The 26,851-nt window shown below is 33.1% G+C and overlaps 4 protein-coding genes across 6 annotated transcripts; 1 reads left to right on the top strand and 3 right to left on the bottom strand.

The window, feature by feature from the left end:
- Positions 1–325: 325 nt before the first annotated feature.
- On the bottom strand, positions 326–3,803 carry LOC100778015 (probable protein phosphatase 2C 27). The gene is made up of 4 exons (XM_003527246.5): positions 2,847–3,803; positions 2,287–2,481; positions 1,641–1,846; positions 326–1,056 (listed from the first exon to the last, which is right to left on the bottom strand). Exons 1-4 carry the CDS (start codon positions 3,048–3,050, stop codon positions 504–506), a joined length of 1,158 nt encoding a protein of 385 aa, XP_003527294.1. The 5' UTR covers positions 3,051–3,803; the 3' UTR covers positions 326–503.
- A 3,728-nt stretch (positions 3,804–7,531) lies between these two features.
- Positions 7,532–12,673, top strand: LOC100777478 (glutamate receptor 3.3). 2 transcript variants are annotated; one of them, XM_003527245.5, is made up of 7 exons: positions 7,532–7,850; positions 8,245–8,680; positions 8,837–10,176; positions 10,276–10,553; positions 10,860–10,891; positions 10,978–11,384; positions 11,919–12,673. In XM_003527245.5, the coding sequence occupies exons 2-7, from the start codon at positions 8,404–8,406 to the stop codon at positions 12,372–12,374; spliced, it is 2,790 nt and encodes a 929-aa protein (XP_003527293.1). In that variant the 5' UTR covers positions 7,532–7,850; positions 8,245–8,403; the 3' UTR covers positions 12,375–12,673. The 2 variants fall into 2 exon arrangements, with proteins under 2 accessions (XP_003527293.1, XP_006581133.1); XM_006581070.4 differs by lacking the exon at positions 7,532–7,850 and adding an exon at positions 7,916–7,932.
- A 2,831-nt stretch (positions 12,674–15,504) lies between these two features.
- On the bottom strand, positions 15,505–18,660 carry LOC732571 (glyceraldehyde-3-phosphate dehydrogenase B subunit). Of its 2 annotated transcripts, none has more exons than NM_001352215.1 (9): positions 18,437–18,660; positions 18,225–18,338; positions 17,743–17,910; positions 17,443–17,610; positions 17,180–17,340; positions 17,018–17,079; positions 16,875–16,924; positions 16,103–16,509; positions 15,505–15,905 (listed from the first exon to the last, which is right to left on the bottom strand). In NM_001352215.1, exons 1-9 carry the CDS (start codon positions 18,533–18,535, stop codon positions 15,773–15,775), a joined length of 1,362 nt encoding a protein of 453 aa, NP_001339144.1. In that variant the 5' UTR covers positions 18,536–18,660; the 3' UTR covers positions 15,505–15,772. The 2 variants fall into 2 exon arrangements, with proteins under 2 accessions (NP_001339144.1, NP_001237135.2); NM_001250206.2 differs by having other exon boundaries at positions 17,743–17,907.
- Positions 18,661–20,774: 2,114 nt separating this feature from the next.
- On the bottom strand, positions 20,775–22,801 carry LOC100527765 (uncharacterized). The gene is made up of 5 exons (XM_003527242.4): positions 22,593–22,801; positions 22,073–22,205; positions 21,709–21,805; positions 21,386–21,472; positions 20,775–21,053 (listed from the first exon to the last, which is right to left on the bottom strand). The coding sequence occupies exons 1-5, from the start codon at positions 22,630–22,632 to the stop codon at positions 20,919–20,921; spliced, it is 492 nt and encodes a 163-aa protein (XP_003527290.1). The 5' UTR covers positions 22,633–22,801; the 3' UTR covers positions 20,775–20,918.
- Between the last annotated feature and the right edge of the window lie 4,050 nt (positions 22,802–26,851).

Below are 26,851 nucleotides of genomic sequence, written 5' to 3'. Positions count from 1 at the left end.
GAAAATGTTTCATCCATATCCGAGATCAACACATTTCTATTAAACTGAAAATTTCCGGATTATTGTCTAAGATTCGAAAGTTATTCTGTGTTTGTTAATCTGGTGTTCACTGTCGGAGTATACCTATCACCTTTTACTGGTGAAAGCTTTCCACAATCTTACCACCAACCACCTTTATTCCTTTTGTGAAGAGAATAAAAGTGGAAAACATTATGTCCACCTATCGCGTATTTCTCACTTGAATTATACCGTTCTTGAGAGGAAAGGAATCGCAACTATCGGATAATATAATTCATGAAAGTGAAGAAACTAATGAAATGCTATGTACAACAAAACAGTTCCAAGTTATGTTAGGAAGGTCAAAGGTGAACAAATAAAATAAGGTTGAAATGTATGGGACAGCAGTGGCTCCAGCAACCTCGACATCAATAATCGATAATAATTTTATACGCACAACAATATCCATCCTTTCTAAACCTCAAAACAACCATCACGAGCTAACACTAACAGTCCAATACATCCTTAAGTAAATTGAGGCCTTCTGCTGATATACTCCTCCTGACTCGAGAAGGAGGTGTCTCTATCCTAGGAGGAGGATCTGGGGAGAAACATATCACGATAACTGTCAAATTATCGCACGAGTTACGCTTAAGAGCCTCTCTGACCAGCTCTCTAGAACACCTTTGAGGATCATTATGTATCATCAATTCTTTCCTTGCCATGGTTACAGCACATTGGTTACTCATTACATCCCATAGGCCGTCGCAGCCCATAATCAAGAACTCATCATCCTCGGTCAGGTTGATTTCCTGCAGCTCTGGCTCAGCACTCAAGGGGCAGGCAGAACCCTTGGAACCCTTCATGTGCCAGTCTCCTAAGGCACGGGAAACAGATAACTGGCCATTCAAGTATCCATCGTATACCACTCCACCAAGTTTCTCAATCCTTAGCCTCTCCGAAATGCAATCTGGCTTCTGGTCTTTTGACATCTCAATTGCTCTACCTCGCCTCCCCAGTACAGCTCGACAATCCCCAGCATTGGCAACTATCATGGTCCTGTCAAAACGATGAAATTTCACAAATTGAGAAAGATAGCCAATAAGAAATCAAGCAACTAGGTGCATTTGCAGTCTCCACATGGGATAATAAAATGCATGTTGATAACTCATTAATTTCTTCCCCTAACTTTTTGCCTTTCATCTCCAAAGAGGAAAAAAAATCACTTCCATAGTTTCTTAAAATTTTGGATTTGGTTTCTTTATAATAAGGATAAAGTAAGTAATCTCAGTCTTTGATATCTAAGTTCTAAAACATTAATGATTAATTATGTCTGTGTACGTAATAATGATGATGAAGATTACTTACTTTATCCTTTAAAGTGAATTACTCACTTTAAAAAAGTCAGATCCTGGAAATTTTTTTCCCATATAAATTACTATGATTAAACAAATAAAAGCCACTACAATACAATGTTGTTGGATGCTGCTAGGATGGCTATATGTACAAATGTACCAACTTCCATTTATAAATTTTAGGATCTAAAAACCAAATATGCTAGGAAGGCAACTGATACTTGCCATAATTAGTGAAGTTGATACTGAATCATGGAGACTAATACAATCATAGTGGAAGTTGATTACCTTCCAAATACAAGGGCAGTTAAAGCAGTGGTGCCAGAAGAGATATCAAGCGAACTAGAATCTGCAAATGCAAAATCGGCTTTTAGAAACGCACTTGTAATTGCCTCCCCCACACAAGTTGGAAAATGGGAGTCCTCAACTATGAATCTGAGGATGTTATTTCGTATGAACAAAGCCGCATCTGTACCCCCATGACCATCAAACACCTGAACAGTGAGTAGAAGTTAATCAATTGTTGAACTTAACATGCAAACAAAAAATAGAGTCTGAAACACCCTAGACGAGCAACAAAATAAACGGAATATAACAGTATCTCCCAGACAAAAAAAAATATATTTATACTCTAATCTATATAACTCCTTTGAACTAATTTTCAGCTGTGTCAAATTTTAATGGATATCAAACATCAGCCATAATATTATAGGAGCCAAGAAAGGTTGGATTCATAACAGTGGTTATAGAACACAAACTTTCTGATCAAGCATATGGTCCTAATTCCAGAGGAGTGGAAGAACAAATGTTTCCAAGTAACTTGTAAGCCATGTGTATTAATGGAAATCAAACTATATCGTCATAGCAAATGTATGTAAAACTATAAAAAGTCAGGTAAAACAAAAACAAAAACAAAAACAAAATATATACGAACCCCATAAAAAGCTCCAGGTAAAGGAATAGTTGAAGCAGGACCTATATGCTGAATAAGATTATCTATACATATGTGTTCGTCTTCCATATATTGTTTAGGTCCTCTTTCGGCGCAGCTTCCTGACCGAAATATTGGTAGAAACTCCGTCTTTTCTTCAGAAGATGACTTGCTCCCAGTAACCCCCACATCCAAACTCTTAAAGAAGGGAGAAAACAGACAAAATTAGATGATCAACGCTTTCCAAGTTACTATGACAAAGGGACAAGAAGAATTATATAAGTGTTAAAATTGAAGTGAAGTTCCAGAAGCAGTTGGAAAGAATATCAAATCTTCACATCATGTAAGTTCATATTAGTTCTGCAAGATGAATCATAAATATTGACTAAAGCATTACAAGAAAACTACACAATTATAAGGGCGACAGAGAAAGGAGATAAAAGACCAACTAAAAATAGTAGCTAGCAACAAAGGACAGTGATATCAAGAAATTGTCGAAACAAAAAGATTAACAAAAACATCCAAGTCTACAAAGACATAGTTGATGAAGATGACAAACTTACCAAATCTGCTACAGCCAGCAATCTGGTGGTGCTAACGCTGTGCCTCAAACCCGAAGCATGGCGTGGAGGCTTACCCTTTGTCATTGGTTTTATATCCCCTGATTTCTGATCATCCACCACAAATGCACTGTCTTTGTCCTCTAACATAGTAAACGGAGGAGGAAAATCCATTCCCACAGGCATAGTAGCTCCCAAATCATGCATATAAAAACCAATAACCACTAAAAAAAGAAACTTTTTCCACAATTATGTGTAATAGTGTAGATCATAAAGTGAACAGTTATTAGGGTCCCAGTAAAGGTACGACGGGGCTCAAGAAATCCACAGTGAAATGTTTGGATCCTTTAGGTACGTGAATTCTAACTGAATTGGGTATTGAAAATAGAAGGTACCAAGGAATGATTGGATCCAATTAACTCAATATTCTAATAAAGATGTAAAAGACGACCAAGTCTTAGATTAGAACACAGTATTGAGTTGTAATAATTGGGATCAGGTAAAGGAAGGAGGACATGGAAAACAATAAATTAAATTGATGCTAATTTTTCACATTAGAAATGGAAATTGTGGTTGAAAGAAGCGTCCACGTCCACAGGCGAGGAAAGGAGTGAGCCACCTAACCTAACCTCAAAAATAACAAATCTCGTGTTGTCTTGGAGATGGTGACGATGAAGGAAGGAAAGGAGGGAAACCTAAAACGATTGCTCTAACAAACCAAACCCAGGGTAGAAGGAAACGGTTTCGCATATTAGTATAGCGCCACGTGGAGAGTTCGTATTGGGTGTTATAGATGGCCTAGAACGGATTGCGTCCTAACCGTTGGATCTGTGACGAGGGAAATGGACGGCTGAGCCTGAGTTTGTCCTTTTAAACGTGCTAAAGGCTAGGGAAAGGCCTCGGATTCTCAAAGTACACGCGTTTAGAGATGATTGGGTGGCGGTGAGAGTTAGCTAAGATAAGAAAAAGCATGAATGATTTGGTTTGCTTTTTCGATTAATATCGTCCACGTGTCGAAGACAAGGATTTCAAAATATAATCAGATCCTTTTCAAGTATGAAAACTCAAATCAACATGTGATATTTGAAAAGAAAAAAAATAACCCGATTAATTTTAGGGGGTTTTCATGTCTTTGTTGATTTTTATTTGATTTCTGCTAGTCAAAACAATTTTTTCACATCCTTGTTCAATTTCTTCATGCGTTCTTGAGAGTTATTGATAGTAGATCGTGAGTTTCGTTTTCTTTTATATTGAATGTTTCATATTTTGACGCAAATTACAATTTGTCTTATAGTTAGCAGAAACCAAACACCACTATGGACAAATCAGCAGAAAAATATACTTTTAACCCAAGTAAACATACGGTGGTCATCAAAATCCTAAAAGACAAAGATGGTGCCCATCGAACCTGAGAGAAAACTCAAATTCTAGTAAAACACATTTAAGAGGTTTCTAATTTGGGGGTTTCAGAACATGTGAAGGAGTAATGAAATGAGAAATTTTAGAACTACCAAGATTGATTTTAAACTTTCACAAATACATTAATAGCATTAATTAACGGATTCGGTAAAAAAAATATAAAAGAAATACATTTTAAGAGAGGAGATGCACATATAATATATTATGCACGTGTAATATGTTTAAACTTGAGAAAATGTTTATATAATTTACTCATATATATATATATATATATATATATATATATATATATATATATATATATATATATATCGTGATCAACAAGTTATTGATTTGAATAATAATGAATTTAATCTCTTAAAATGTTTTAGATTTGAGTCTTATAGTTGAAAAATATGATTGATATATGATTTTGAGTGTTTAGCCTTTTCTCAAATTAAAGGATACATTATAGACTCATAGTATATGGTTATTTTATTTCTCTGGTAGTACTTCTCTATTGCTAGAAAAGGAATAAACATTTATTTTCTGTCTATTGGGATTGGGTAGTTTGCCATTCATTTTGAGATATGTTGTTTTTGTCCAGGGATTGGGTAGAATTTAAGGTGATTGTAGGAATGGAATGTTGTTTGTTTCAACACATGATTGGATTGAGTACTATTTATTGTGTTATCCAACTGTAAGAAATCATTTGTTATTTAAGTAATGGTAGAGTTACTTATAAAAAAGGGGGCCTCAACTTGTAAGATGGAAGACAAGATAGCAAAGCAATCAGAGAAAATGGTGGGCGTCAAACAAGTGATCACATGTGAATGGTGATGGTGATCGCCGACACAAAATCTTATTAACAGTCATGACAACCCTGCAAGTGGAAAACGAATTGCCTCGGGCTTGGTGTGGTTCTAGTGCCCAGCATCTGGGCGTACTCTCTTTTCTGTTATGTTGGTCTTAGACTTAGTATGGTAGTTGGTGGGTTAGATGTCTGAAAGCAATTTTATTTTTTGTGTCAATGTTACTGGTTAGATTTTTTTTTTTTTTGTTAACGAGGGGAATTTAAATTTACGACCTATTATCTTTTTTTTTTCCTATTAACCATCAAATTAATCTTATTAATCATTAATTTTTTGGTAGTTCACAAAGGTGAAATATGATATGAGTTATGAATTATGATGAAACTGATAAAGATACAGTTAATTAGGATGAGTTTCGAGTCTTAAAAATTATAAAAATAAATAAATAAATTTGTGTCTCAAAATTGAAAATAATTCTTGTTTTAAAAAAATTATTTTAACTTACTTTAAAATATTAAATTAAATTTTTTAAAAGATATAGAATCAAATTAAATTTTATAAAAAATATAAGAGACAAAGTTTATTTTAATCTTCTCTCTTTTTTAAGATGTTGTGTAGTGATGAATGAAAGACTGGAATATTGACTAAAGGTCGCATTCACTGATACTCATTCACACATGAACTTGAGAAAAGATTCATTTCATTATCTAAATGATATGCTACCCTTCAGCTCAATGTAGGCAACATCAATTCCCAAGCATCGTTATTCTTATGTTACTTTTGGTAATTTAATAATTAATACTACCCGGCCACCTTTGGTGGTTTTAAGACTAGCAGCTAGTTATATATGTGTTTATGAAATATTAGTCTCTCTATTTTAAAACAACACAAATATTCACTCGTGTCTTTAGAATACAGGTTAAAAATTTAAAGGTATTTTGTTATTAAAACATGTAAAATTATATTTTTATATGATTTTTATTATATATATTTTTTTCATTCTGTAACCATTGTCTAGATAATCGTTAGGAAGATCTTAAAATAATTGATATTTTAGCATAAAAAAATACAGTATATAAGTCGTGCCCAAACTTGATCAACCACCAGGGTACAAGATTGTTGTTCCTCAAAGTAAATAATGCAGCTACTAAAGAGAATTGACAACAGGATACAAAGCTGTTGCAAAGTTTTGACTTCAAACTTGTTTCTCTCGCAACAGAAATTCAACAATTGACGGAACTACATCCACATCAGTTGAAACAGGGACAGTCACCCTCTTATCCACAACATGTTGTAAACATATGCAATAATATACTGATTATAAATTTCTCCCCTTTGAAATTGTCACTAGTATCAGTACACTAATTTATTTCCATCTCCCAAAATTATTTTCAATACCAAACAAGCCACAAGTGTAAATTTGCATATTCATTTGATTTGAGTGTCCAATTACATAGTACGATTACGAAGGATTAGTTTTTGCAATTTTACGAATAGTTGAAAAATTTAAAAGTAAAACGAACGCGCAAGCTAGTGGGTCGGATTGGTCGAAGAACTACGTGCAAATGCAAATCAATGCTGGCTATGACGATGAAGATTAAAACATAACTAACAAAATGAAAGAAGAAAAAAAATGTAAATTTATTTTTAAAATAATGAAAATTCAAGTTTAAAATTTATATTAGAAATAATAAAATATTTATGAAACTCAAGTTTACAAAAAAAAATAAAAATAGAAGTACTGTAAACTTTTTTCATAAATTTAAATAAAATCCGTAAGATGTTAGTGAATTTGTAGTAGTACGTGTTCGTAATTTATGAAATAAATTATCAAAGTTAAAATTTATACTGTATGACTTGATATTTTCGAAGCAAAATGAAACACTTACTTGCTTTTGTGAAACAAATATCCATTCGAGATGGTTTAGATTATTCTTGGTGTGTTTCGTGGGAAAAAGGAGTAAGCTTTTATTTCTAGTACGATTGTTCTCACGGAAAGAATATTGAAAAAACTAAATAAAAAAAAACAGAAACTTTTATTTTCGTATATTGAAATATTAACATTAACACATTTTTCTAATCTATGTTATATCGTGACTTAAAGTTTGTACATGTCTTGTTTAATCAATTAAATCTACTTTTTTGTATCTTCGCTTTACATGGAATTATGAAATGCCCCACGTCTTGAACCCGGAACAAACAGTCTACGTTTTATCAAACAAATCTTACACAAAATTTATTTAAAATAAACTTTATTATCGCTTTATTCAATAAACTTTATCATCTAAACATCAGATTCTAAAGGTCACATTTAATTATATTAATCCGTAACTTAATTTTATCTTTTTCCTGTACGCACGTCAACAAATATTTAAACAAAGTAGTGGACCGGCGTGGCCTGAATAATCTTTAAATAAGAAACATATCTGTTAACAAAATCAATACAGAAGTAGGAAAGAGGAAATAACTATTATATTAAGAAACATATCTGTTAACAAAATCAATACATTATTTGATTTTGTGGCCTATGGAAAAAAAGTTGTTAGAAAAACAAAATTTACTCCAATGATATTTGTGTTTAGATGATTAGTCTCGTGAGATATTTTGCTTTTAGGAAAGAAAAACAAACTATTATATGAATGAATTGATTGGCGTGCTTCTGATTCTCAGTCTCAGTACGAAAAAGGATGGCAACAAATTCTTGAGCTGATTTCCTTCCTTTCTTGTTGGTTTGGCGGGCCAATGGCACGGTTGAAATTGGAGATAGATTTATTAAGGAGAATCTAGGAAGCTTCAGGTTCAAAGACGTTAACTTGTCTTTCCAATATTTATATTTATAGTATCATAATTGGTCAGGTCTGCGACACCACACCGATAAGGTTTCCACAATGCTTTGTTAATTAATTATTAATTTATTCACAATTTTTAGCTGATGCCACACCCACTGGCAATATTTCTTTAGGTGAAGAAATCACGTTTAGGAGTTAAAAAAGCTATAATAATTGTTAGTTTCTGTGCAAATTGCATCCCAAATGTGAAATTAGTCCACCACCACAGACAAGCCGACACAACAGACATTCACCTCTTTATGTTTTTTTTTTACCTCGTATCCAATTTCTAAACCTAGTACTACTATTATGCTAAGTATTTCTTTTGTGCTTAATTACCACCTTACATCTTCCGTGTTGCAGTTTTCCATAATCCTTTCGACATGGGTTTGCATTTTTGACTAAGGGAGAAACAAATTCTTTCCTTAGATTGGTTTGTACAAGGTTGCCGTTGGAATCGGGTGCAATGAGTGAGTGAATGGTTAAAAAAATTAAAGGCAAATTCGTTGTTTGTTGGTGGAGATGAATTTGTTCCTGGTTGTTTGTTGGGTGGTGTATTGCTTGGGAGTATCATCGGTAACTCCTTTTGTGGCGGCTGCAAATGTGTCATCCTCAAGGCCCGCCGTTGTGCACATTGGAGCAATCTTCAACATCGATTCTGTTCTTGGGAAAGTCGCTAAAATTACATTGGAGGAGGCCGTCAAAGATGTCAACGCCGACAAAACCATTCTACATGGAACTCAACTTGTTCTCACGATGCAAAATTCCAATCACAGTGGTTTCATAGGCATGGTTCAAGGTATAATCTTTTCTATTCTTCAATTTTATGCAGATTATTCTAATTCTGATTTGAGAAAAGTACCAAAAGCACCTTTGTCCTTTGATTATATACTAATTACTTGTCTGTGTTGCCTAGATTCGGTGATAAATATAAATATGTTTGTATTGATTGCAGCTTTGCGGTTCATGGAGACTGATGTGATTGCTATAATAGGGCCACAATCTTCTGTGACTGCCCACATAATATCCCATGTTGCAAATGAACTCCGGGTTCCTTTAGTGTCATTTGCCGCTACAGACCCCACCCTCTCATCGCTGCAGTTCCCTTTCTTTGTGAGGACAACACAGAGTGATTTGTACCAAATGAAGGCAGTTGCTGAGATTATTGATTATTATGGTTGGAAGGAGGTGATTGCCATATATGTGGATGATGATTATGGGCGAAATGGTGTGGCCGCATTGGATGACGAACTAGCTGCAAGGCGTTGTAGAATCTCTTTCAAAGAAGGAATTAAATCAGGAACTGAAGTTGACCGGGGTGAAATTACTAGTTTACTTGTGAAAGTGGCACTGATGCAATCTCGCGTCATTGTTCTCCATGCACAAACTGATTCTGGATTTATGGTTTTCAATTTGGCACGTTATCTTGGGATGACAGGCAATGGCTATGTGTGGATAGTCACAGACTGGCTCTCTTCTTTTCTGGATTCCTCTTATCTCCCTTCAGAGACAATGGATGTTCTCCAAGGAGTGCTTGTTTTGCGCCATCATACACCTGATTCGGATAGAAAAAGGGCATTTCTCTCTAGGTGGAAGAAGTTAACTGGTGGCTCTTTGGGGTTACATTCTTATGGCCTCTATGCTTACGATTCTGTTTTGCTGGTTGCACGGGCTATTGATGCTTTTTTCAGTCAGGGTGGGATTGTTTCGTTTACCAATTACACAAGTTTAGGTGGTGATAAGGGAGGTGGTCTTAACCTTGATGTAATGAGCATTTTTGACAATGGAACGCTTCTGTTGAAGAACATATTGCAGAGTGATTTTGTTGGACTATCAGGTCGAATGAAATTTGAACCAGACCGGTCTCTTGTTCATCCTGCCTATGAAGTCCTTAATGTGGTTGGAAATGGCCTTAGGAGGGTTGGTTACTGGTCCAACTATTCTGGTCTGTCAATTGTGACTCCTGAGATATTGTATGCAAAACCACCTAATAGATCAAGTGCAAATCAGAAACTATACAGTGTGATATGGCCTGGAGAAACATTATCTAAACCTCGTGGGTGGGTCTTCCCAAACAATGGTAGACAATTGAGAATTGGTGTGCCTATCCGAGTCAGTTACCGTGAATTTGTGGCACCGGTGCAGGGAACAGAGATGTTTAAAGGTTTCTGTGTTGATGTATTCACAGCAGCTGTAAACTTGTTGCCTTATGCTGTTCCTTACCGTTTTGTCCCATTTGGAGATGGCCACAAAAATCCAAGCTACACACAGCTTGTCAACTTAATCACAACTGGTGTAAGTAATGCCTCATAAATCTGATCCTCTATGTACGGTAACATTTTGTGGCATTGTTATTTTATTCAATTGGTTAATTCATTCATTTCCTTGGAGCAGTACTTTGATGGTGCCATTGGTGACATTGCTATTGTCACAAATCGGACAAGGATTGTAGATTTTACACAGCCATATGCTGCATCTGGACTTGTTGTGGTGGCCCCTTTCAAGAAGATCAATTCTGGTGGTTGGTCTTTCTTGCAGCCATTTACTCCTCTTATGTGGATTGTGACTGCTTGTTTCTTCCTTTTCATTGGGATAGTTATATGGATTCTGGAACACAGGATAAATGATGAGTTCAGGGGTCCACCTAGGCAGCAAATTATAACCATGTTGTGGTCAGTTATTTACTTCATTATCTTACTGCTGTACCTGGCTTAATAAATGCATACCTTTTACATATTCATGCTATAAACGGAAACTATAACTAAAAGTAGCTTTGGCTGTGGTCCATGGAAATCAACATTGGCAGCACCTGTCTGTTTGTTAGCATCTTGTATACTGGATTTTCATGCCATTATGTTTAGCAATAGGATGCAAAAAGCATTTTAGAATTAAAACTGTGGCATTTACTTTTGTGTGGAGCAGTTGCATGATATGATTCTCAATAATCAGTTGTGTCTGATCCATCACCATGCCTGCAGGTTTAGCCTATCAACTCTGTTTTTTTCCCACAGTAAGTGATCCTTACAGTTACTTTTTGTTTGGTAGAAGGACAAGATAAGCTGGTTTATTATTATTTTTTTTTCATTGCTTCTGCAGGAGAGAATACCATGAGTTCTCTTGGTCGGTTGGTGATGCTCATATGGTTATTTGTGGTTTTGATCCTCACTTCCAGCTACACTGCAAGTTTAACATCCATACTCACAGTGCAGCAGTTATATTCTCCTATCAGTGGAATAGAGAGCTTAAAAGCTAGTGATGAGCCTATAGGGTTCCAAGTGGGTTCATTTGCAGAACATTACATGACTCAAGATTTAGGAATAGCCAAATCGAGGCTTATTCCCCTTGGATCCCCAGAAGAATATGCTAATGCACTCCAGCTTGGTCCTAAAAGAGGAGGTGTTGCTGCTATTGTTGATGAACGACCCTATGTCGAAATCTTCTTATCAAGCCAGTGCACATTCAGGATTGTAGGTCAGGAGTTCACCAGAAGTGGCTGGGGTTTTGTGAGTATCTCTAGTTCTCTACCTTTTAGATCGATTATCAGTGGAATCAAGTAGGGATATTTCAATGCATTGTAACAACTGTGGTTATTTTGTGTCTTTCAAAAGTTTTTATGTGAAGAGTGAATCAAAATTTGGTTGGCCAAGATTGAACTTAAATCTTCATCCTCAGTTACTTGATTTTTCTTTTCATCATCATTGTTCTCTTTAATATGCTTATATATGCATGTGGCTGAGGCCAACTCATCATTTAATCTTTTCAATAATGTTTTTCACAACACAAGACTCGTTTTGTTTTAATTATGTTAACATGGATATTACGTGATTAGATTGTCTTTCAAATATCTTGAATCGGAAAACTGAATCAATCATATCAGCTGCATTTTCCCTCGATTTTCTTTTCTTCCTTACCCCTTCAAGTTGCTTAATGATATGGAGTTTTTTTTTTTTTTTTTTAATTTAGATGCATCTGACTAACTCATCATAAGGTGTTTGTGCTATCAAAACTAATAATTCTCATTTTGTTTGCCATGCTAGGCATTCCCTAGGGACTCTCCTTTGGCTGTAGATATGTCAACTGCCATTTTACAACTTTCTGAAACTGGTGATCTACAGCGGATTCATGATAAGTGGATGACACGAAGCTCTTGTAGTTTAGAGAATGCTGAAATTGATTCAGATCGTCTTCAGCTTAAAAGCTTCTGGGGTCTCTTTCTCATTTGCGGGATAGCTTGCTTTATTGCTCTTGTTTTGCATTTTTTGCAGCTTATGTTCCAGTTACGGCAATCTCCTCCTTCTGAACCTGCTTCTAGTGCTAGCTCAATTTCTGGTCGTTTTCATAGATTTCTTACACTCATTGATGAGAAGGAAGATCCATCCAAAAGAAAAGGAAGAAAGAGGAATGGAGATGAAAGATCGCTTGAAGATCAATTGGGAAGGCAGCCAAAGAGGGTACAGATACAGACAGAAATAACAGCCAACTCAAACAATTAACACTCTGATGTCATTGATTATTTATTGATCTTTAGCAATGCTATTACTGTAAAAAATTAAAAATTCAGAGCATTGCTAATATTTGTAGTTATAAAGTTTTTCTTGTTATAGGGTAACATGTTTTGAAGTTTTCCGGGGAATATCACATGATTTACAAGACTGAAAACAACAGGGAGTCATTGAAGATATATCTTCATGATTGTGTAATTTTTTTCTTCTTTTAATTCTGAAGTGTATCACAAAGAACATGTTAACACTTCACTTTATGTTTATATACAGATAGATGGCATTAATGTCAAGGGAGAACCTCGTCCAATCACGTGTTGCTTTTGTCTTCCTAGGCTTGGTCATTTACGGTCTGTTGAATCCTCTACCCCGTTTTCCTTTAATAAAAATCAAGTAGATTTATATTTGCAGTTTTGCACATAATCTAAATGAAATAAAATTGGACCAAATTGCATAATGATCCACAAGGATTCTCCAGCGTCATTTTGGACAAAAGACAGAGATTGAAAAGCTCCTAATTTTTAACACCCAGGCCACCTTGAGACCTTGGGAGACATACCCGATCCCAGCTAAGCCAATTGAACTTATTGGGTTGTTAGGTTAGACTTAGACAAATCATATTAAAATTATACAGGTTAATGACTTGAGTCATTTAACTTTCATCATTTTTTACGAAATAAACAAGTCAATTTAATAAGTATATTCCTACTCCTGTGGATGTCATGTTCATTTAAAAATTAACATCCAAACTAAAAATTGTTTCCAGATTTATGTTTCAAAATCAGAAGACGTTAACGAATTTACTTTAATTATAACGTATCTATTAAAAATGTTCATTTTTTTCTTTTGGTTTTATATTTTAATAAAATGTCTATGTATACTCGTAGATATTAATAAAATATGTAGAAAACTGCTTAATGAATACCTAAGCAAATACGAAGCAAATTTTCATCCAAATAAGATAGATGTTCGAAGGTTACTACTTATACTTGTCTCGCTGTCATTCCTAATACGCTTGCCAATGTGCACAACTATAAATGAGTTTTTTTTTTTTTAAACTAAATTACTCTTATATAATTTAAATGTAATTGAAATGTGTAGTCGAATTAGTTTCAACCTTATACACTTTTGATTGATACATGTCAATTTATTCTCTACATGATAAATATTTTTTAAATTATTTAATTTTTAATAAACTTAATTTATTTATTTTTAAATAAAAAAAATACATAATCAAGTTTAAAATTGACAAAGAAGACTAAAATTAGATATTATTAAAAGTGGGAGATGAAATATCTCAATTTAAAATAGAAAAATTAAAATTGTTGATTTTTTAAAAATGAAAATGAAATATTTCTATTAAAAAAGCAAATTAAAATCATTAATTTGAAGAAAAAAAAATAGGGGGACGATATTTTCGTCTTATTTTTAAAGTATGATTCTTAATTAAGTACTGTCACGAGTAGATTTTTTTTTTTTGTATATATATATATATATATAGTAGTTACTCAAATAGTATAAACTAACTCAAGTAGCATTAATATTTATAGCGATAATTATAGACATTGACTGTAGTAGTTACTCCTAGACTAGATGCTTTTTTTGTATATACACATATACATATGAGAGAGATGAGTTGGTATATCCAGAGAAAATAGTCAATGAAATAGTACAAGTTAATTCAACAAAAAGGAAACTTTCAGTCCAGTTTTTTCTCGTGTCTGATAATCTCCATCTTTTGTTCCTATGAATGGAGCGCCATAACATGATGAAAGGTTTTTCGAGAAAGAGAGAGGAAACATTAAAAAATTCTACAGAAACGAACAGTGCGGAGTGTGGAAAATTGGAACTGGCTCGCGAACAAATGAATCCTCAATCAAGAAGGAAAGTAGCGAATTTGGATCCTCTCCTTTTCTTCATAACATCAGTAATCAGTAATCAGAATACACAAGTCGCAGTTCCCATGCATGGCGCAAATTTTGACCTTGTCTATTAGGCTTGATTGTTTCCTAAATCATGATGCCATATTTTATAGTAGGTTTGGTTAAAGATAAAAGTGAAAGAAAAGAAAAGAAAAAAACGCTGAAAGTGAGATGATTGTATAGTTTTTTTTTAGAAAAAATTATTCTTTCCTCTTATTCGATTATGTACTAATTAGAAAGTAGTAAAAGAAAAAACTATATAAAATAACATAAATATCTCCCATGTAATAAAAAGAAGTGTGTAAAAGTAATTCAATCTTTTATTGTATAATTTACTTGTTCCTCTTTCTTTCTCTCCAAAACTAATGAATTTAAATTGGTTATGAATTCTACAAAAAAAAAAAAAATTATGTTCTTTCAGTTTCTAAAGATGTTATAAAATGTGGAGAGTTTTTGGTATGAAGCCAAATGTTAATTTCTGTGTTTCTAATGATCCTCCTTCGTGTATTTATTTGCTCCTTTTAGCGTTAGCTGACTCCTATGAAGTACATTTCAATAGAGGTTCTTGAGTTGGATTTGGCCCTGTTTGCACCAAAAAAAATTGTGGAGAGAGAAAAGATCAAAAGTGTTATTTTTCATCTGTCTATTCTCAATTATCTGACGAATTTTCATGATTCATTCATTCCAAAGAGTGATAGGGTGTTTGGAACAATACTGTAGTAGTATTAGAGAAAACTTGTGTTCACTTTCTAAAATAAGGTAAAAAGCTACTTCCAGTAGTCTTTTTGTTTCCAAGGTTTTAACGCAAGTTATGAGGTTTGAACATGGAACCAAACACTCACATGTGCTTTGATTGGATAAGGATTTAGGAGTAAAATAAAGAGAGTATAAGAAGGATAAAAAAAGGATAGAATTAAGTAGGAAATGACTCAACATGTTTTCTTTTTAGTTATTTCGATGGATAAAAAAGAAAGTAAAAAGAAATAAATAAATTACATAAATAATATAAATTTAATTCTTTATTCCATTATTTTCTAAGTATAAAATTATGTTATAGTAAAGTTACCTAACACAATTAAATATGTACTTCATTAGGTGGAGGAGGGTTTGGCTAATAGCTAAAGGCATGTTTTACTTGGGTTCAGTATCTATAACGTGTTTACTATTTAGCCTTTCACTTACTCTCCCTTAGCACTTCCCAATGATTAAAAGATTCGAAGAATTTGTAAATCAGTTACAAGAATTAAGAAATACCATATCAATCAATATATGGGCGATATTCATGAATTTCAGTCACGCCAAAATTTATTATTGGCTGCAGATAATGTTAAACTTTGAAAATCTCTCCTCAGACACCGTCTGAACGAACAATTTCCTTCTTTTTCACATGATACGTTAACACAAGGCAAAGAGTAAAAATGGTTTGCTGCTGGTAATGGTAATCATCAAATCAGAAAAAGGCGCTCTCCTCTATTCATATACTTTGCATTCCTCATCAGCAGGGTTTGTCTCGCAGAATTCCTCCAATGGGTCTCCACTCCCTGCTTTAGCTGCCCCTGGCCACTTGCTTGCTACTAGGTGTGCCAAATCCACCACCCTTTGGCTGCAATCCCCAACACAGTAACCATCAATATAACAATAAGTAACTTCAATCAATTGAATAATGTGATCAAAAGTTTATGATTGAATGAGATGTAAAAATCAATTACAAATGTTGTTATCTAATTCCATCTAATTAGAATGTTTAAAAAATGAGTCAGTGATGAGAGTTTATTATACATGGATGGAGAGTGAACTAACCTGTAACCCCATTCATTGTCATACCAAGCAACCACCTTAACCATGTCATCTCCCATGACCATAGTCAAGGAGGAGTCAATAGTAGAGGAAACATCAGAGCAGCGGAAGTCGATAGACACAAGTGGAACATCACACACGTCCAACACACCTTTCAGTGGACCCTCAGCTGCCTTTCTGAATGCTGCATTCACATCTTCAGCAGTAAGACCCTTCTTCTCAACATTCACAACAAGGTCAACAACTGAAACATTGGGTGTAGGCACACGGAGCGCTATTCCATTAAGCTTGCCCTTCAGCTGTGGCAACACTAGAGACACAGCCTTGGCAGCTCCAGTGCTGGTTGGGACAATGTTCAGTGCTGCAGCCCTGGCTCTTCTCAAGTCACGGTGTGAAGCATCCAAAAGCCTCTACACAAACACATGCACCATTCGGGCTTAGCTATAATAATAACAACTTGTTATCACTTTGTAAAAATTCTAATTTGTTAAAGATATTTTATCATTTTTTATATAAAAATGAAAACGAGTAATTCTGAGTAATATAATTATACATGGTAAAGATTTAAAGTTAGATGATCGCAATAAAAGAGTGATATGTATTTTTTAATCTTGACTATTCGCCATAAGATCTAATTGCTAATACTTATTCTTCTCGTTTTCACATCAAAAAACATTCTCACTAGATACATCTGCTTTGAACACACACATATGTACATATTATAAGTAAAAGTAATGTTGGATTCCAACAAACTTGTGGTTGATCAGTCTTGTACCTGGTCTCCTGTGTAGGAATGTGTGGTTGTCATGGTTCCCTTCACAATTCCTGGAAACATAGACCAAAGGGTAGTGACTTTGAGCCTGGAATATCGCTCTTAAATAATAACTGCCAGTATGATATTGATGAGTGTTTACTTACCAAACTCTTCATCCAGGATCTTCACAAAGGGAGCAAGACAGTTTGTGGTGCAGGAAGCGTTGCTGCACATTGAAGAAACATTATATAAGAAAAAGCAAAACTATTGGCACAAAAACAATGTGGCATTGACACACACAGAGCAATTCTTTGGTTGCCACGGACCTTATAATGTTAGAGATCTGATGAGTGTAGTCCCCTTCATTTACACCAACAACATAAGTTGGAATATCAGCACCCTTTGCAGGAGCAGTGATAATAACTTTCTTGGCACCTGCTTGGATGTGTTTACCAGCCCCAGGGCCATCCACAAACACTCCGGTTCCCTGAACAAATATCACTCATTGATCTTTTTAGCAGCTCTTGAATAAATAAACAACAATATTGGATCATGTTTGAAATAAGTCAAGTAATGGGGAGTTACGTACCTCAATAACAATGTCAATTCCAAGTTCAGCCCAAGGAAGCTTAAGAGGGTCCCTGCTTGAAACAACCTTGATGGGCTTACCATCAACAGTGATGGTTTCATTGTCCAGTATTTTCACATCTGCTTTAAAAGTTCCCAGCATGGAATCATATTTAAGCAGGTGCGAAGCCTGCAGGAATATATGTGAAGCAGAATGAAGGTCACGACTCACTACCATTCCATTCATGATCAGCCAAACTATATAACTATTCTCTCTGTGCCAACAAAACAAACTCAGCCAAGCCAATTATTAAAAACTTACATTCTTGACACCACCACTGTCGTTGACAACAACGACCTCAAGGGGTGAGTCTTTTCGGCCGTGCCAGCAGCGAAGGAAGTTTCTACCAATGCGTCCGAAACCATTGATTGCCACCTTCAACTTGGCCACTGTCTCTCCCCTCACAGGAGTTGATGATCCATTGGTCTGCTTTTGATTTGCAAAATTAGAAAGTAGAAACAAGGCTTACTTAAGATGTCATCTATTAACGTATTATATTCCCTTCATAGCTTGTTACGTAGTTTTAAAAGGAATAATTAAAAAACATTGCATTTTTCATGGTTTCTGTTGCTAACATTTTCTAGATATATATTGAGCTGATTGAGATTTTCCAATGAAGAACAAAAAGAAAGTAAGAGCTAGTAAATATTTATAACGGATAACCCATACAAGCAGGAAGGTAAACTCTCATGATCATCCAATTAGATGGGAATGGATTCAAATATAACTATTAAGAAACTAACCTTGGGAGTGAGTTGGGAAGCTACAAGATCAAAAAAGGAAGATTCTCTAGCATCGTTAGCATATGTCACACATGAAGTGGATCTTAGCCCAGAGAATTCTGTCACCTCAAGTCTCTGCTAGCTCAAGTAAAGTTAAAAAAAATATTAAGGTGATGAAAACAAACAAGAACAACCATGCAGGTGACATGCTAATAATTATGCGAGAAATAGACCTTTGAGGCGCATTGGGTTGGGAAAGAGTGTGAAGCCTTGGATGGGAACTTGGTGTTAGTGGGGATCCTTGTAGAAGCTAGAGCCGCGTGGGTGGCCATGGCTGCAACAAGGCTAGCTTTACAACAACTCGCTCTGTCTGAAGTTTATATCAACAAGTAAGTTGCATTTCCTCCTCTTGTTTTATTCTTTGCAGATTTTTCTTGAGCTGCTTGTCAAAAAAAATAATTATGGTTGCTGGGGAGTAACGGGAACGAGTGGTGAATAAGTTGTAAGAAAAATCTATAGGATAAGATAATGTTTGGACCTCAATGTTTTCCACTATATCGACTTCATTTTTTGAGCCACGTATTATTATTATGGCCGTTCATTAATTTCCAGGCTATATATGTCCCTGCTAATACTCTTAAAATATTTCTTTTTTTGGCCTCAAGAGAGGAGGGAAAAAGAAACTTTTCATCCATATGTTTTGATATAGAAACTAGCTGTTATAACTTAATGGGTTCTGAGAAACTAGAAGGGAGGGAGAGATTCAGCATTTGAATTTCTTGGTTAACAAAAACTAGTAACTAATATATTTATGATAAAAATTATAGATAGCTGCCGGTAAATATCTTGTATTTTATATGGGAATTTATAAGTTTACTTAAATTATAAAATTGAATTAAAAAATTTTCAATTTTAAAATACAAATAAAAAATTTAAATAAATAAAATGATTAAAATTAAGGAGAAAAATTAGAATTTAACAAAAAGCAAACACGAAACCAAGCCTTAATTATCATTTTAACTAAATTACCCTTACTTAATTTTCAGCAGTACTATCATACATAATTAAGAGTTAATAAAAAATTAAAGTAGACTACTAAAGTAAAGTAAAAAAAAAATAATCATTCATCCGATTGAATTTGAAATGGAAAAAATTGATAAAAGAGAACCATAAATATTTTATATCAATAATATGATTAAAAAAAATAAGTAATATTTTATTAGTATAAGAAAAGTCATTTGTTAAAAAAAAAGTCATTGCACCAAATATTTTCAATAAAAGACATGGACAGTTAATTACAATGAGAAACCAAAATAAAATATAAAAATAAATATGCCTCTATTTTAAGAATTTAAATATTTTCTTTTTATACTTTAAATGTTCTTTCACCTAATTAATTTAATATGCTTTTTTTATTAAATATAATTTTTATGCATTGAATCCAAATCTAATAGTCTATTTTTTTGGTAAGATATAGTCTAAATTTTTATACCTACAATTACAATTTAAATTGTTTAAATTAGTTTTTATTAATAGAACCTAACTTAGTTGATTGAGTCATGTGTGAATTAGTGTAAACTTCCTAAAAGTGTATTCAATTCATATAAATAAATAAAATAATTATATATTAATGGTTTTTAAATAGAACACAAAACTTCAACCGCTGACTCCCTGAAACATGTGATAAATATTGAAGAATGAGACTCGTGTTAATTAGTCTATAAATTTTTTATGAAAAAACTTTATCAAGTTTCCCTTCTACAAATAAGTTTAATTTCGATGCAGTATAGAAACATTACAATTTATTGCAAATCATACAATGCATTCAAATTAAATTTTAAAAAAAAAAAGCACTTTTATATGGATTTCTTACTAATTTATTAAATCTTAAGAATTTATCTCTTTATAAAATGAAAGATGTACTTTATCAGTGAAATTATTAAAAACCTAACTACCAATTTTTAATAAATTAAAATACTCGTCCAGCCAGATCCGATCTTCAATATGATATACAACCTCTATTTGGAGGAGGGGAAAGGGGGGCATTATTTATCACAATGCTTGTTTTCAACTTATTGTTTACGCACGACTAACACCATAAAATATACATTGACAGCTTATCGATTTCATGGCTGCTGCAAAAGTGACAGCATCCTAGTATGGAGAATCCAAAGTGACATTGTTCACTATCTAGAGTGATCATCAATAGAAAAATATAAACCAGAAAAGGTTAACTAGGAATTCTAGTATTATGCCCCATCATGAATCTTGTTAGAAAGTGAATTTTTCATGAGTTTAACTTAACCCTACAAAATCAGTTTGTAAGGTAAGAATTACTCCCCACTTATATAATTTATCTCGACATTATCTTCATTCGATGTGGGACTTCAAACATGCCTCATTTTTGGGACTTTCATCACACCTCCCCTCACGTTCAAGGCTACCTGCCTAGAACATGACAACCATAGGAATCCATTTAGGATAGGCTCTGATACCATGTTAACTAAATGGTTGATTGAACACAATAAATCAGCCATTTAAAACGGAAGGACTATTTAGCCACAGTAGGGGTGGTCAAAAACAGAAAACCACTTAGTTTATTATTAAGAAGAAATAGAAAGATATTACAAGAAAGTCAAATACATTTTGTACCAACAAGATTTTTACTGAACAGAGTAATAGCCGATTGTGTACCAAGACATCACTGCAGCAGTCTCATGTGGCAGCTTCAATTTCATCAGAGTTCACAGCTACTCCATTTGAGGCCTCCTCTGACCTTAGCTGAGCAGAAACATCATCTATGGCAGCGTTCAGTTGCTCAATCTTCTCAGCCAGTACTTTTCGGGTTTTCTGCAAATCAAACAAGCAAATTTTGCTAGCCATTAAAGGAATACCCTCTCTTAAAACCAACATGTTGCGGCTAGTACCAAGTGTAACATAAGGGCCTCCCGGGGGCAATTCCTCGCATTATATTAGGACATAATTTGACCTAAACTTTTTCAACGGTATGACAATCATTATATAAATTTGGCATAATTCTTAAGATAAAATTGATAAAATATTGAAATTAATCACACAGCAGTTACGGGCTCCAAGCAAAAGGCAAAAGCAAGATCAACTATGGCAAGTGCCCTTTATAAGACAAACATGAAGGATGGTATCACGGGCAAGCAACTGCTCACCTCTAAAGCCTTTTCTTCATCATATATAAACTTTGGCAATTTTCTCATTAACTCCTTCCTGTCAGCTCCAGCTATGGCCTTGCTGATCTGTGGAAGAATAAAATAGCAAATAACTTTACAGTGCACATCCATATGTAATGCTAATTACTTGTAATTATGCTACATACATTGTTGACTGGATAAATAAAAGGGGTTAACCAATTTAATTTCAGTATGTAGCTACATAATTGATGAGTTGAAGCGCAACACAAAATATCTGAATGTATCCCATCGAACACCAACATCTAGCACTTGAAAAAGTACATTTCAGTAACAAATACTACCTGAGGTGCATACACACAACCAAGAGTGCCAACTATTAATCCTCCCAAGAGAAACCCACCAACAAATACACTAGCACTGCTGGGCCTTCCACCATCACTGTCGTTCCAGAACAAGTAGTAGGTCAAATTAATAACAAATTCATCTAACAACTTCCACAATCAACAATAACATGTGTGAAGGAGAAAGTTATAGCACAACAATGAAACACATAGGCCCCGATGTTTGTATAAAAAATAAAAACTAACGTTTAAGACCCTTGCTGGCAGCTATTCATACATTATCAGTTTGCATCAAATTTACTGTACTCACGCAGACAAAGTAGATATAGTTATCATAACAAAACTAGAAAAACAAAGAGAATACCTATATGTGGCTTGAATTGTTAGAGGCCTTCTGGTTAAAGATGTTTCCATCCTCCCTAGACGGTTTAGATTCAGAGAGAAGCTGTATGGTTTGATCTTGACCAGAGAGTGGTCCAGCTTGTTTATGGACAATGCTAGCAAAAGTGTTTGCAACAGTAGATGCTCAGTTAGGAAAAAGCATACACATGATAGATGAGTCGAGCATAGTATAGTTGTAGCAAAAGCTTTTGCCAGAGTGCAGAAGCTGGCAAGGGAGTAACAGTGGGAAAGCGCCACTGATATTGAATAGTAGTATGTTTGTATTGTTGCATGGTTATACAACACTGACCCCAAGAAAACCTCCACCAATTCACACAAACGAGTGTTGAGCAATATCAGGTGATAATAACCCAATCAATCATGAAAGAATAACGGAAAAAACCATCCAAAGAATAATTTGAAAAACCCTATTTGAAATGAATCCGCTAAAATTGATGAATCTTGAAAAGGAAAAAAGAATTTGGAGAGAGAGGTTAGCATACCAGATTTGGTTAGAGCGAAAGTAGAGGGAACAGCAGCCATGGCGGAGTTAGGTGAGTCTGATTATGAAATGATCTTCTCTTTGCTATCACTGCCTGCCGATCGCTTCGGACTTCGGACCCATCTAATATTCGGTGGTATATATCTTTTACATTTTCTATTTCATTTCGCTTTAGTCTCTGAACAAAAATCCATTAATCAACATACAATACAAAATACGTGCAGTCAAATATTATAACCTCACACCTTCATTTTTTCGTAAATTATTCAAAATATTTCTTTTTTTAAATAAAATATTATAATATTAATGATATGAATCAAAAAAATAAATTAATAATGTTAATTTTATAAAATTATTATTCTCTTTTATTTATTTATTATTATTTTATGGGTATAAAATAACATAAGATGTTAATTATAATGGAATGTTGGAAGTAATATTTTTAAATAACTTGTCAGTATTTTTTTAAAAAAAAATTCAATAATTTCAATTTTAAATTAATTATTTCACCTAAAAGATAGACTAATGTTAATAATTCAATAAACATATCCTGCTTTAGGTAAATCATTGAAAATTGCTGAGCATTGTATTAATTAATCTTTAAGGATAAACAGGGGTTGGAAAAAACAACTGTTTTCAATTGTCGCCTATCACTAATTAAGGTGAATGAGATTAATTGAACAATTGAATCCTAGCTTGTGCCAAAAAAAGTAAAGACAAATACTAAATAATTTGTTAAAGAATTAAAAGTAAAGATTTATCGAAAGAATATTATGGATGTGTTTTATTTTAATTTTCAATGTATCTCGACTGTAATTTATAACAATAAAAATTATTATTAATTCTTCAATTAGTGTTCTGAAATATTAGGACACTTGTTAACCCAAAATAAATAAATAAATAAATCATTTTTTAATTCCTAGTTTTAATTATGATATTTTTTCATTTTTATTATTATCTCAAAAATTAATAAAATATTAAATATAATAATACATTTCATATCTTGCGCTAAAAGTCTTGAACGCAAGATATTATTTGGTTATAATTAAGAGTTTGAAAAGTTTCTAAAATTTTTTATTTTGGCAATTTAAAAAGGATACGAACTATTAAAAATTGGATTAGGGCTCTATTTTGTTATAACTATTAATTAAAGGGATGTTCATAGGGATTCAAAGTCAAACTTTCCTCTTAAAAATAATTGTTGTGTAAAGTTTTATAAATTTGAATTCTATTTTGTCTGTTATTTTTTTTCAATCCATTAACATTTCACTATTTTTAATTGTTAAAAACATTAAGTGTAGAAACAAATAACACAAGAATGAGATTAAATTGTATTTTTAAAAATTTAAATTTTTTTTAAGAATAAAAACATGTTTATCATCTAATATAGATAAACCTAAAAATACTCATAAATCAAACTTTATTAGACGAAGAGAAACAATATTTTTTTCGTAGAACAAAATAAGATATAAGATTTAAAAATAAATTCAAATCCTTTGTCAGTTAAGACAATAAAGAGAAGCACACATCTCAAACTCAATACTACCTCCAGTTTTTAGCAATCCACCAAGTTTTTCACTAACTTATCATAGTTACACATGATTGTCACTTATGGTTCTTACACATGCAAGTTTTATCTTAAGCTTGACTTAAAATTCAATATTCTTTGTCCTATCAAGTCATTACTGGCTTTAAACAAATAAAAAAGATTTGTTAAAAAATTACAAACTGACTAAATTTGTAATCGCCTTATAGACGGATATATCACTTAGTACTTTTAGTCTTTTCTCTCGAAATATACAAAGTGTTTTGAGGGGCTAGTATTTATACAAAGATTTATAGAAAACTTTACAAGAAAGAATAAAAGAATATGTTCACGTAGATGTTATGTGTCTTGTTTCTTCAAAGTTAATTATATATATATAGTCTTCATCTTCATGTATTTGTTGTCTCACAACGGTTGAATTATTCATTGTGCTGTTTGTTTGAAATCTTGAGCTAGTTAAGGCATTTATTGATTGTATTAAATACATGTCTCTTCTTCATTTAAAGTTCATCCTGGTAGGCTAGCATGTCTTCTATTTCAATAGGGAAGTCATTTTTTTCATCATAGCAGGTCTGCAACAACAGATCGTGAATTTTGATGAGGATCAACATTTTTCAGATTGTGGACTTTATTTATTCTTCATATGACTTTGACAAATCTAAAGGAAATGTTTTATGCATAAAAGAATCTCAGGCATGGAATATTAGATGAAGGTCTTAAATGCACTATTTAAATACAATATCAAATTGTCTTACGAATGCATCGTTTAAAAATATAGACGCAAATATATAGATTATGATTTGACAACATATCAAACAAAACTTTTATCATTTGTATTTATTTGTATCTAATCAAAATAATTAAAAGTCATGATTTATCTTTAAAACATAAATATCTTTTGACTTAATATTAAGAAATAAAAAAAATTTAAAATAATAATTAATTTTTAAATTTTTTGAGTGACCAGTAATTAAGTTTTGTAAAGTCTTGTTATTGTATGATGTTTATTAAAGAGTTTGAGAGTTGATAACAGTTAAATATGAACTATTTTTTATAATAAAAATATATTGGAAATATTTTTAAAAATAGTTATTTAGCAGTTATTTTTTGCTTAAATGATAGGAATTGATATTTTTCTTATTTATGACTTGCAGGTATGAAAAAGAAGGATTAAAAGTGAAAAAGATTCAAAAAATACAAAAAATATGAATAAGGAAGATTTTTCGCATAAGGCTCAAGTCGACTCCACCAATTATAGAAAGGGAGTCAAACCCAAGTCCACTTCAGTAGCTATAAAAAGGGAGTCAAGCCAAGAAGAAAAGACACCACCCGAGAGAGTCAGAGTTCTCTAATGAATACATCATAAGTTTGAGTGTCTTTAGGGAAAATCTTTATTTTTCCATTCCTTCTCCTCCATCAATTTTTATACCCCTTTTCAAGTGTAAGGTCCCTTATGGTTATGAGAGGCTAAACCCTTAGTTACGGTCTGACAAGCCTAAAAAGCCAAAAGATGTAGTGTACACTTCATATTTATCAATGCAAACAGGTGTTTTCTTTCCTATTATCTTTTCTTATTTTAATTTCATGTATCATTCATCCTTGCATCATCTTTAGGGGTTAGGTGCTCAATAGAGGATAATCCTAAATAGAAATACAAGGAAGGTCTTGCATGCATCAATCTTAGGAATTAGTCGCTCGACAAAGGATAATTTATAATAGAACTGAAAGGAATGAGTATTTTAATAACATCATTGCTAGACATAGAGTGATTGCATTATGTTCATGTATCAAAGCAAACATCTAAAATTAGAACTTCATGTATTTTATCCATTGAGTGTTTGCAAAGACATTTGGGAGATAGATAGGTAAGATAGGTTTGTCATCCTGAGAGACATCAGGGGCAAGTATTCTAACAGATGTAGGTAGGAAAAAATTCACCAAATTGATAGTGAAAAATAAGGCAAGCTAGGTCTCATTCTAAATTTATCTTTCTTTATCTTCATCTTTTATTTTTCTTGTCTTTTACTTTTCTTATCTTATCTTTTTTTATCTTCTATTTTTTATGTTTATAATCTTTTAATTTAAATCTTTTATCTTTTCTATCTTCTATTTTTATCTTTAAATCTTTTATCTTTTCTTTTAAAACTTTATCTTATCTATTGTCTTCCTTTATCTATTATTTTTCCTTATCTCTTCCTTGTAAATTGGGTTTGCATCAATCTAAATACAAACAAAGTCTCCGTGGATTCGATACTCGGACTTTCGAGTACTTTACTACTTGTGACAAATTGGTGCACTTGCTAACTAGTTAACAAGTTTTTGGTGCCGTTGCTGGGGACTTTGTTCTTCGTGTTGCATATTCCAATTTTAAAGCAATCAGTTTTATCCTTTAACTTTTTATATTTTTTAAAAAAAAAACTATTTTCAATTTTTCTTTATTCACTTATATTAAAAAAAAATTCTTGTGAATCTATGCTTGCAGGGTGGAACCTAAGAAGAACTTAATCCATGGAAGACATTTTAAAGACTGAGTATCTTGACAACACATGATCAAGGGTCAATCATCCACCACCGATACATTGTGATTTTTGTGGAGGAAAGCATTTCAATGACAACTGTCATCTCTACTCCATGAAAAATTCTTGGTGGGGACAGGAGTTACACCCTTACAATCAATATGAAGAAGAAAGAACTTCTAATCTGGATGAGGTGTT

This window comes from Glycine max, chromosome 6, assembly GCF_000004515.6.
Source record: "Glycine max cultivar Williams 82 chromosome 6, Glycine_max_v4.0, whole genome shotgun sequence".
NCBI lineage: Eukaryota > Viridiplantae > Streptophyta > Magnoliopsida > Fabales > Fabaceae > Glycine > Glycine max.
Note: the sequence above shows the minus strand (reverse complement) of the source record. Positions and strands in the feature narration are given on the sequence as shown.

Coding starts and splice junctions, on each gene's coding strand:
- LOC100778015 (XM_003527246.5), bottom strand. CDS start 3,050: ATGCATGATTTGGGAGCTACTATGCCTGTGGGAATGGATTTTCCTCCT. Junction 1,847..2,286: donor TACCTGGAGCTTTTTATGGG/GTTCGTATATAT, acceptor CTCACTGTTCAG/GTGTTTGATGGTCATGGGGG. Junction 1,057..1,640: donor ACTGCCCTTGTATTTGGAAG/GTAATCAACTTC, acceptor TCGTTTTGACAG/GACCATGATAGTTGCCAATG.
- LOC100777478 (XM_003527245.5), top strand. CDS start 8,404: ATGAATTTGTTCCTGGTTGTTTGTTGGGTGGTGTATTGCTTGGGAGTA. Junction 10,177..10,275: donor TCAACTTAATCACAACTGGT/GTAAGTAATGCC, acceptor TCCTTGGAGCAG/TACTTTGATGGTGCCATTGG. Junction 10,892..10,977: donor AACTCTGTTTTTTTCCCACA/GTAAGTGATCCT, acceptor TTGCTTCTGCAG/GAGAGAATACCATGAGTTCT.
- LOC732571 (NM_001352215.1), bottom strand. CDS start 18,535: ATGGCCACCCACGCGGCTCTAGCTTCTACAAGGATCCCCACTAACACC. Junction 17,341..17,442: donor GAATTGACATTGTTATTGAG/GTACGTAACTCC, acceptor ATATTTGTTCAG/GGAACCGGAGTGTTTGTGGA. Junction 16,510..16,874: donor ATTCCTACACAGGAGACCAG/GTACAAGACTGA, acceptor GTGTTTGTGTAG/AGGCTTTTGGATGCTTCACA.
- LOC100527765 (XM_003527242.4), bottom strand. CDS start 22,632: ATGGCTGCTGTTCCCTCTACTTTCGCTCTAACCAAATCTG. Junction 21,806..22,072: donor ACAATTCAAGCCACATATAG/GTATTCTCTTTG, acceptor CTGGAACGACAG/TGATGGTGGAAGGCCCAGCA. Junction 21,473..21,708: donor GTTGTGTGTATGCACCTCAG/GTAGTATTTGTT, acceptor ATTCTTCCACAG/ATCAGCAAGGCCATAGCTGG.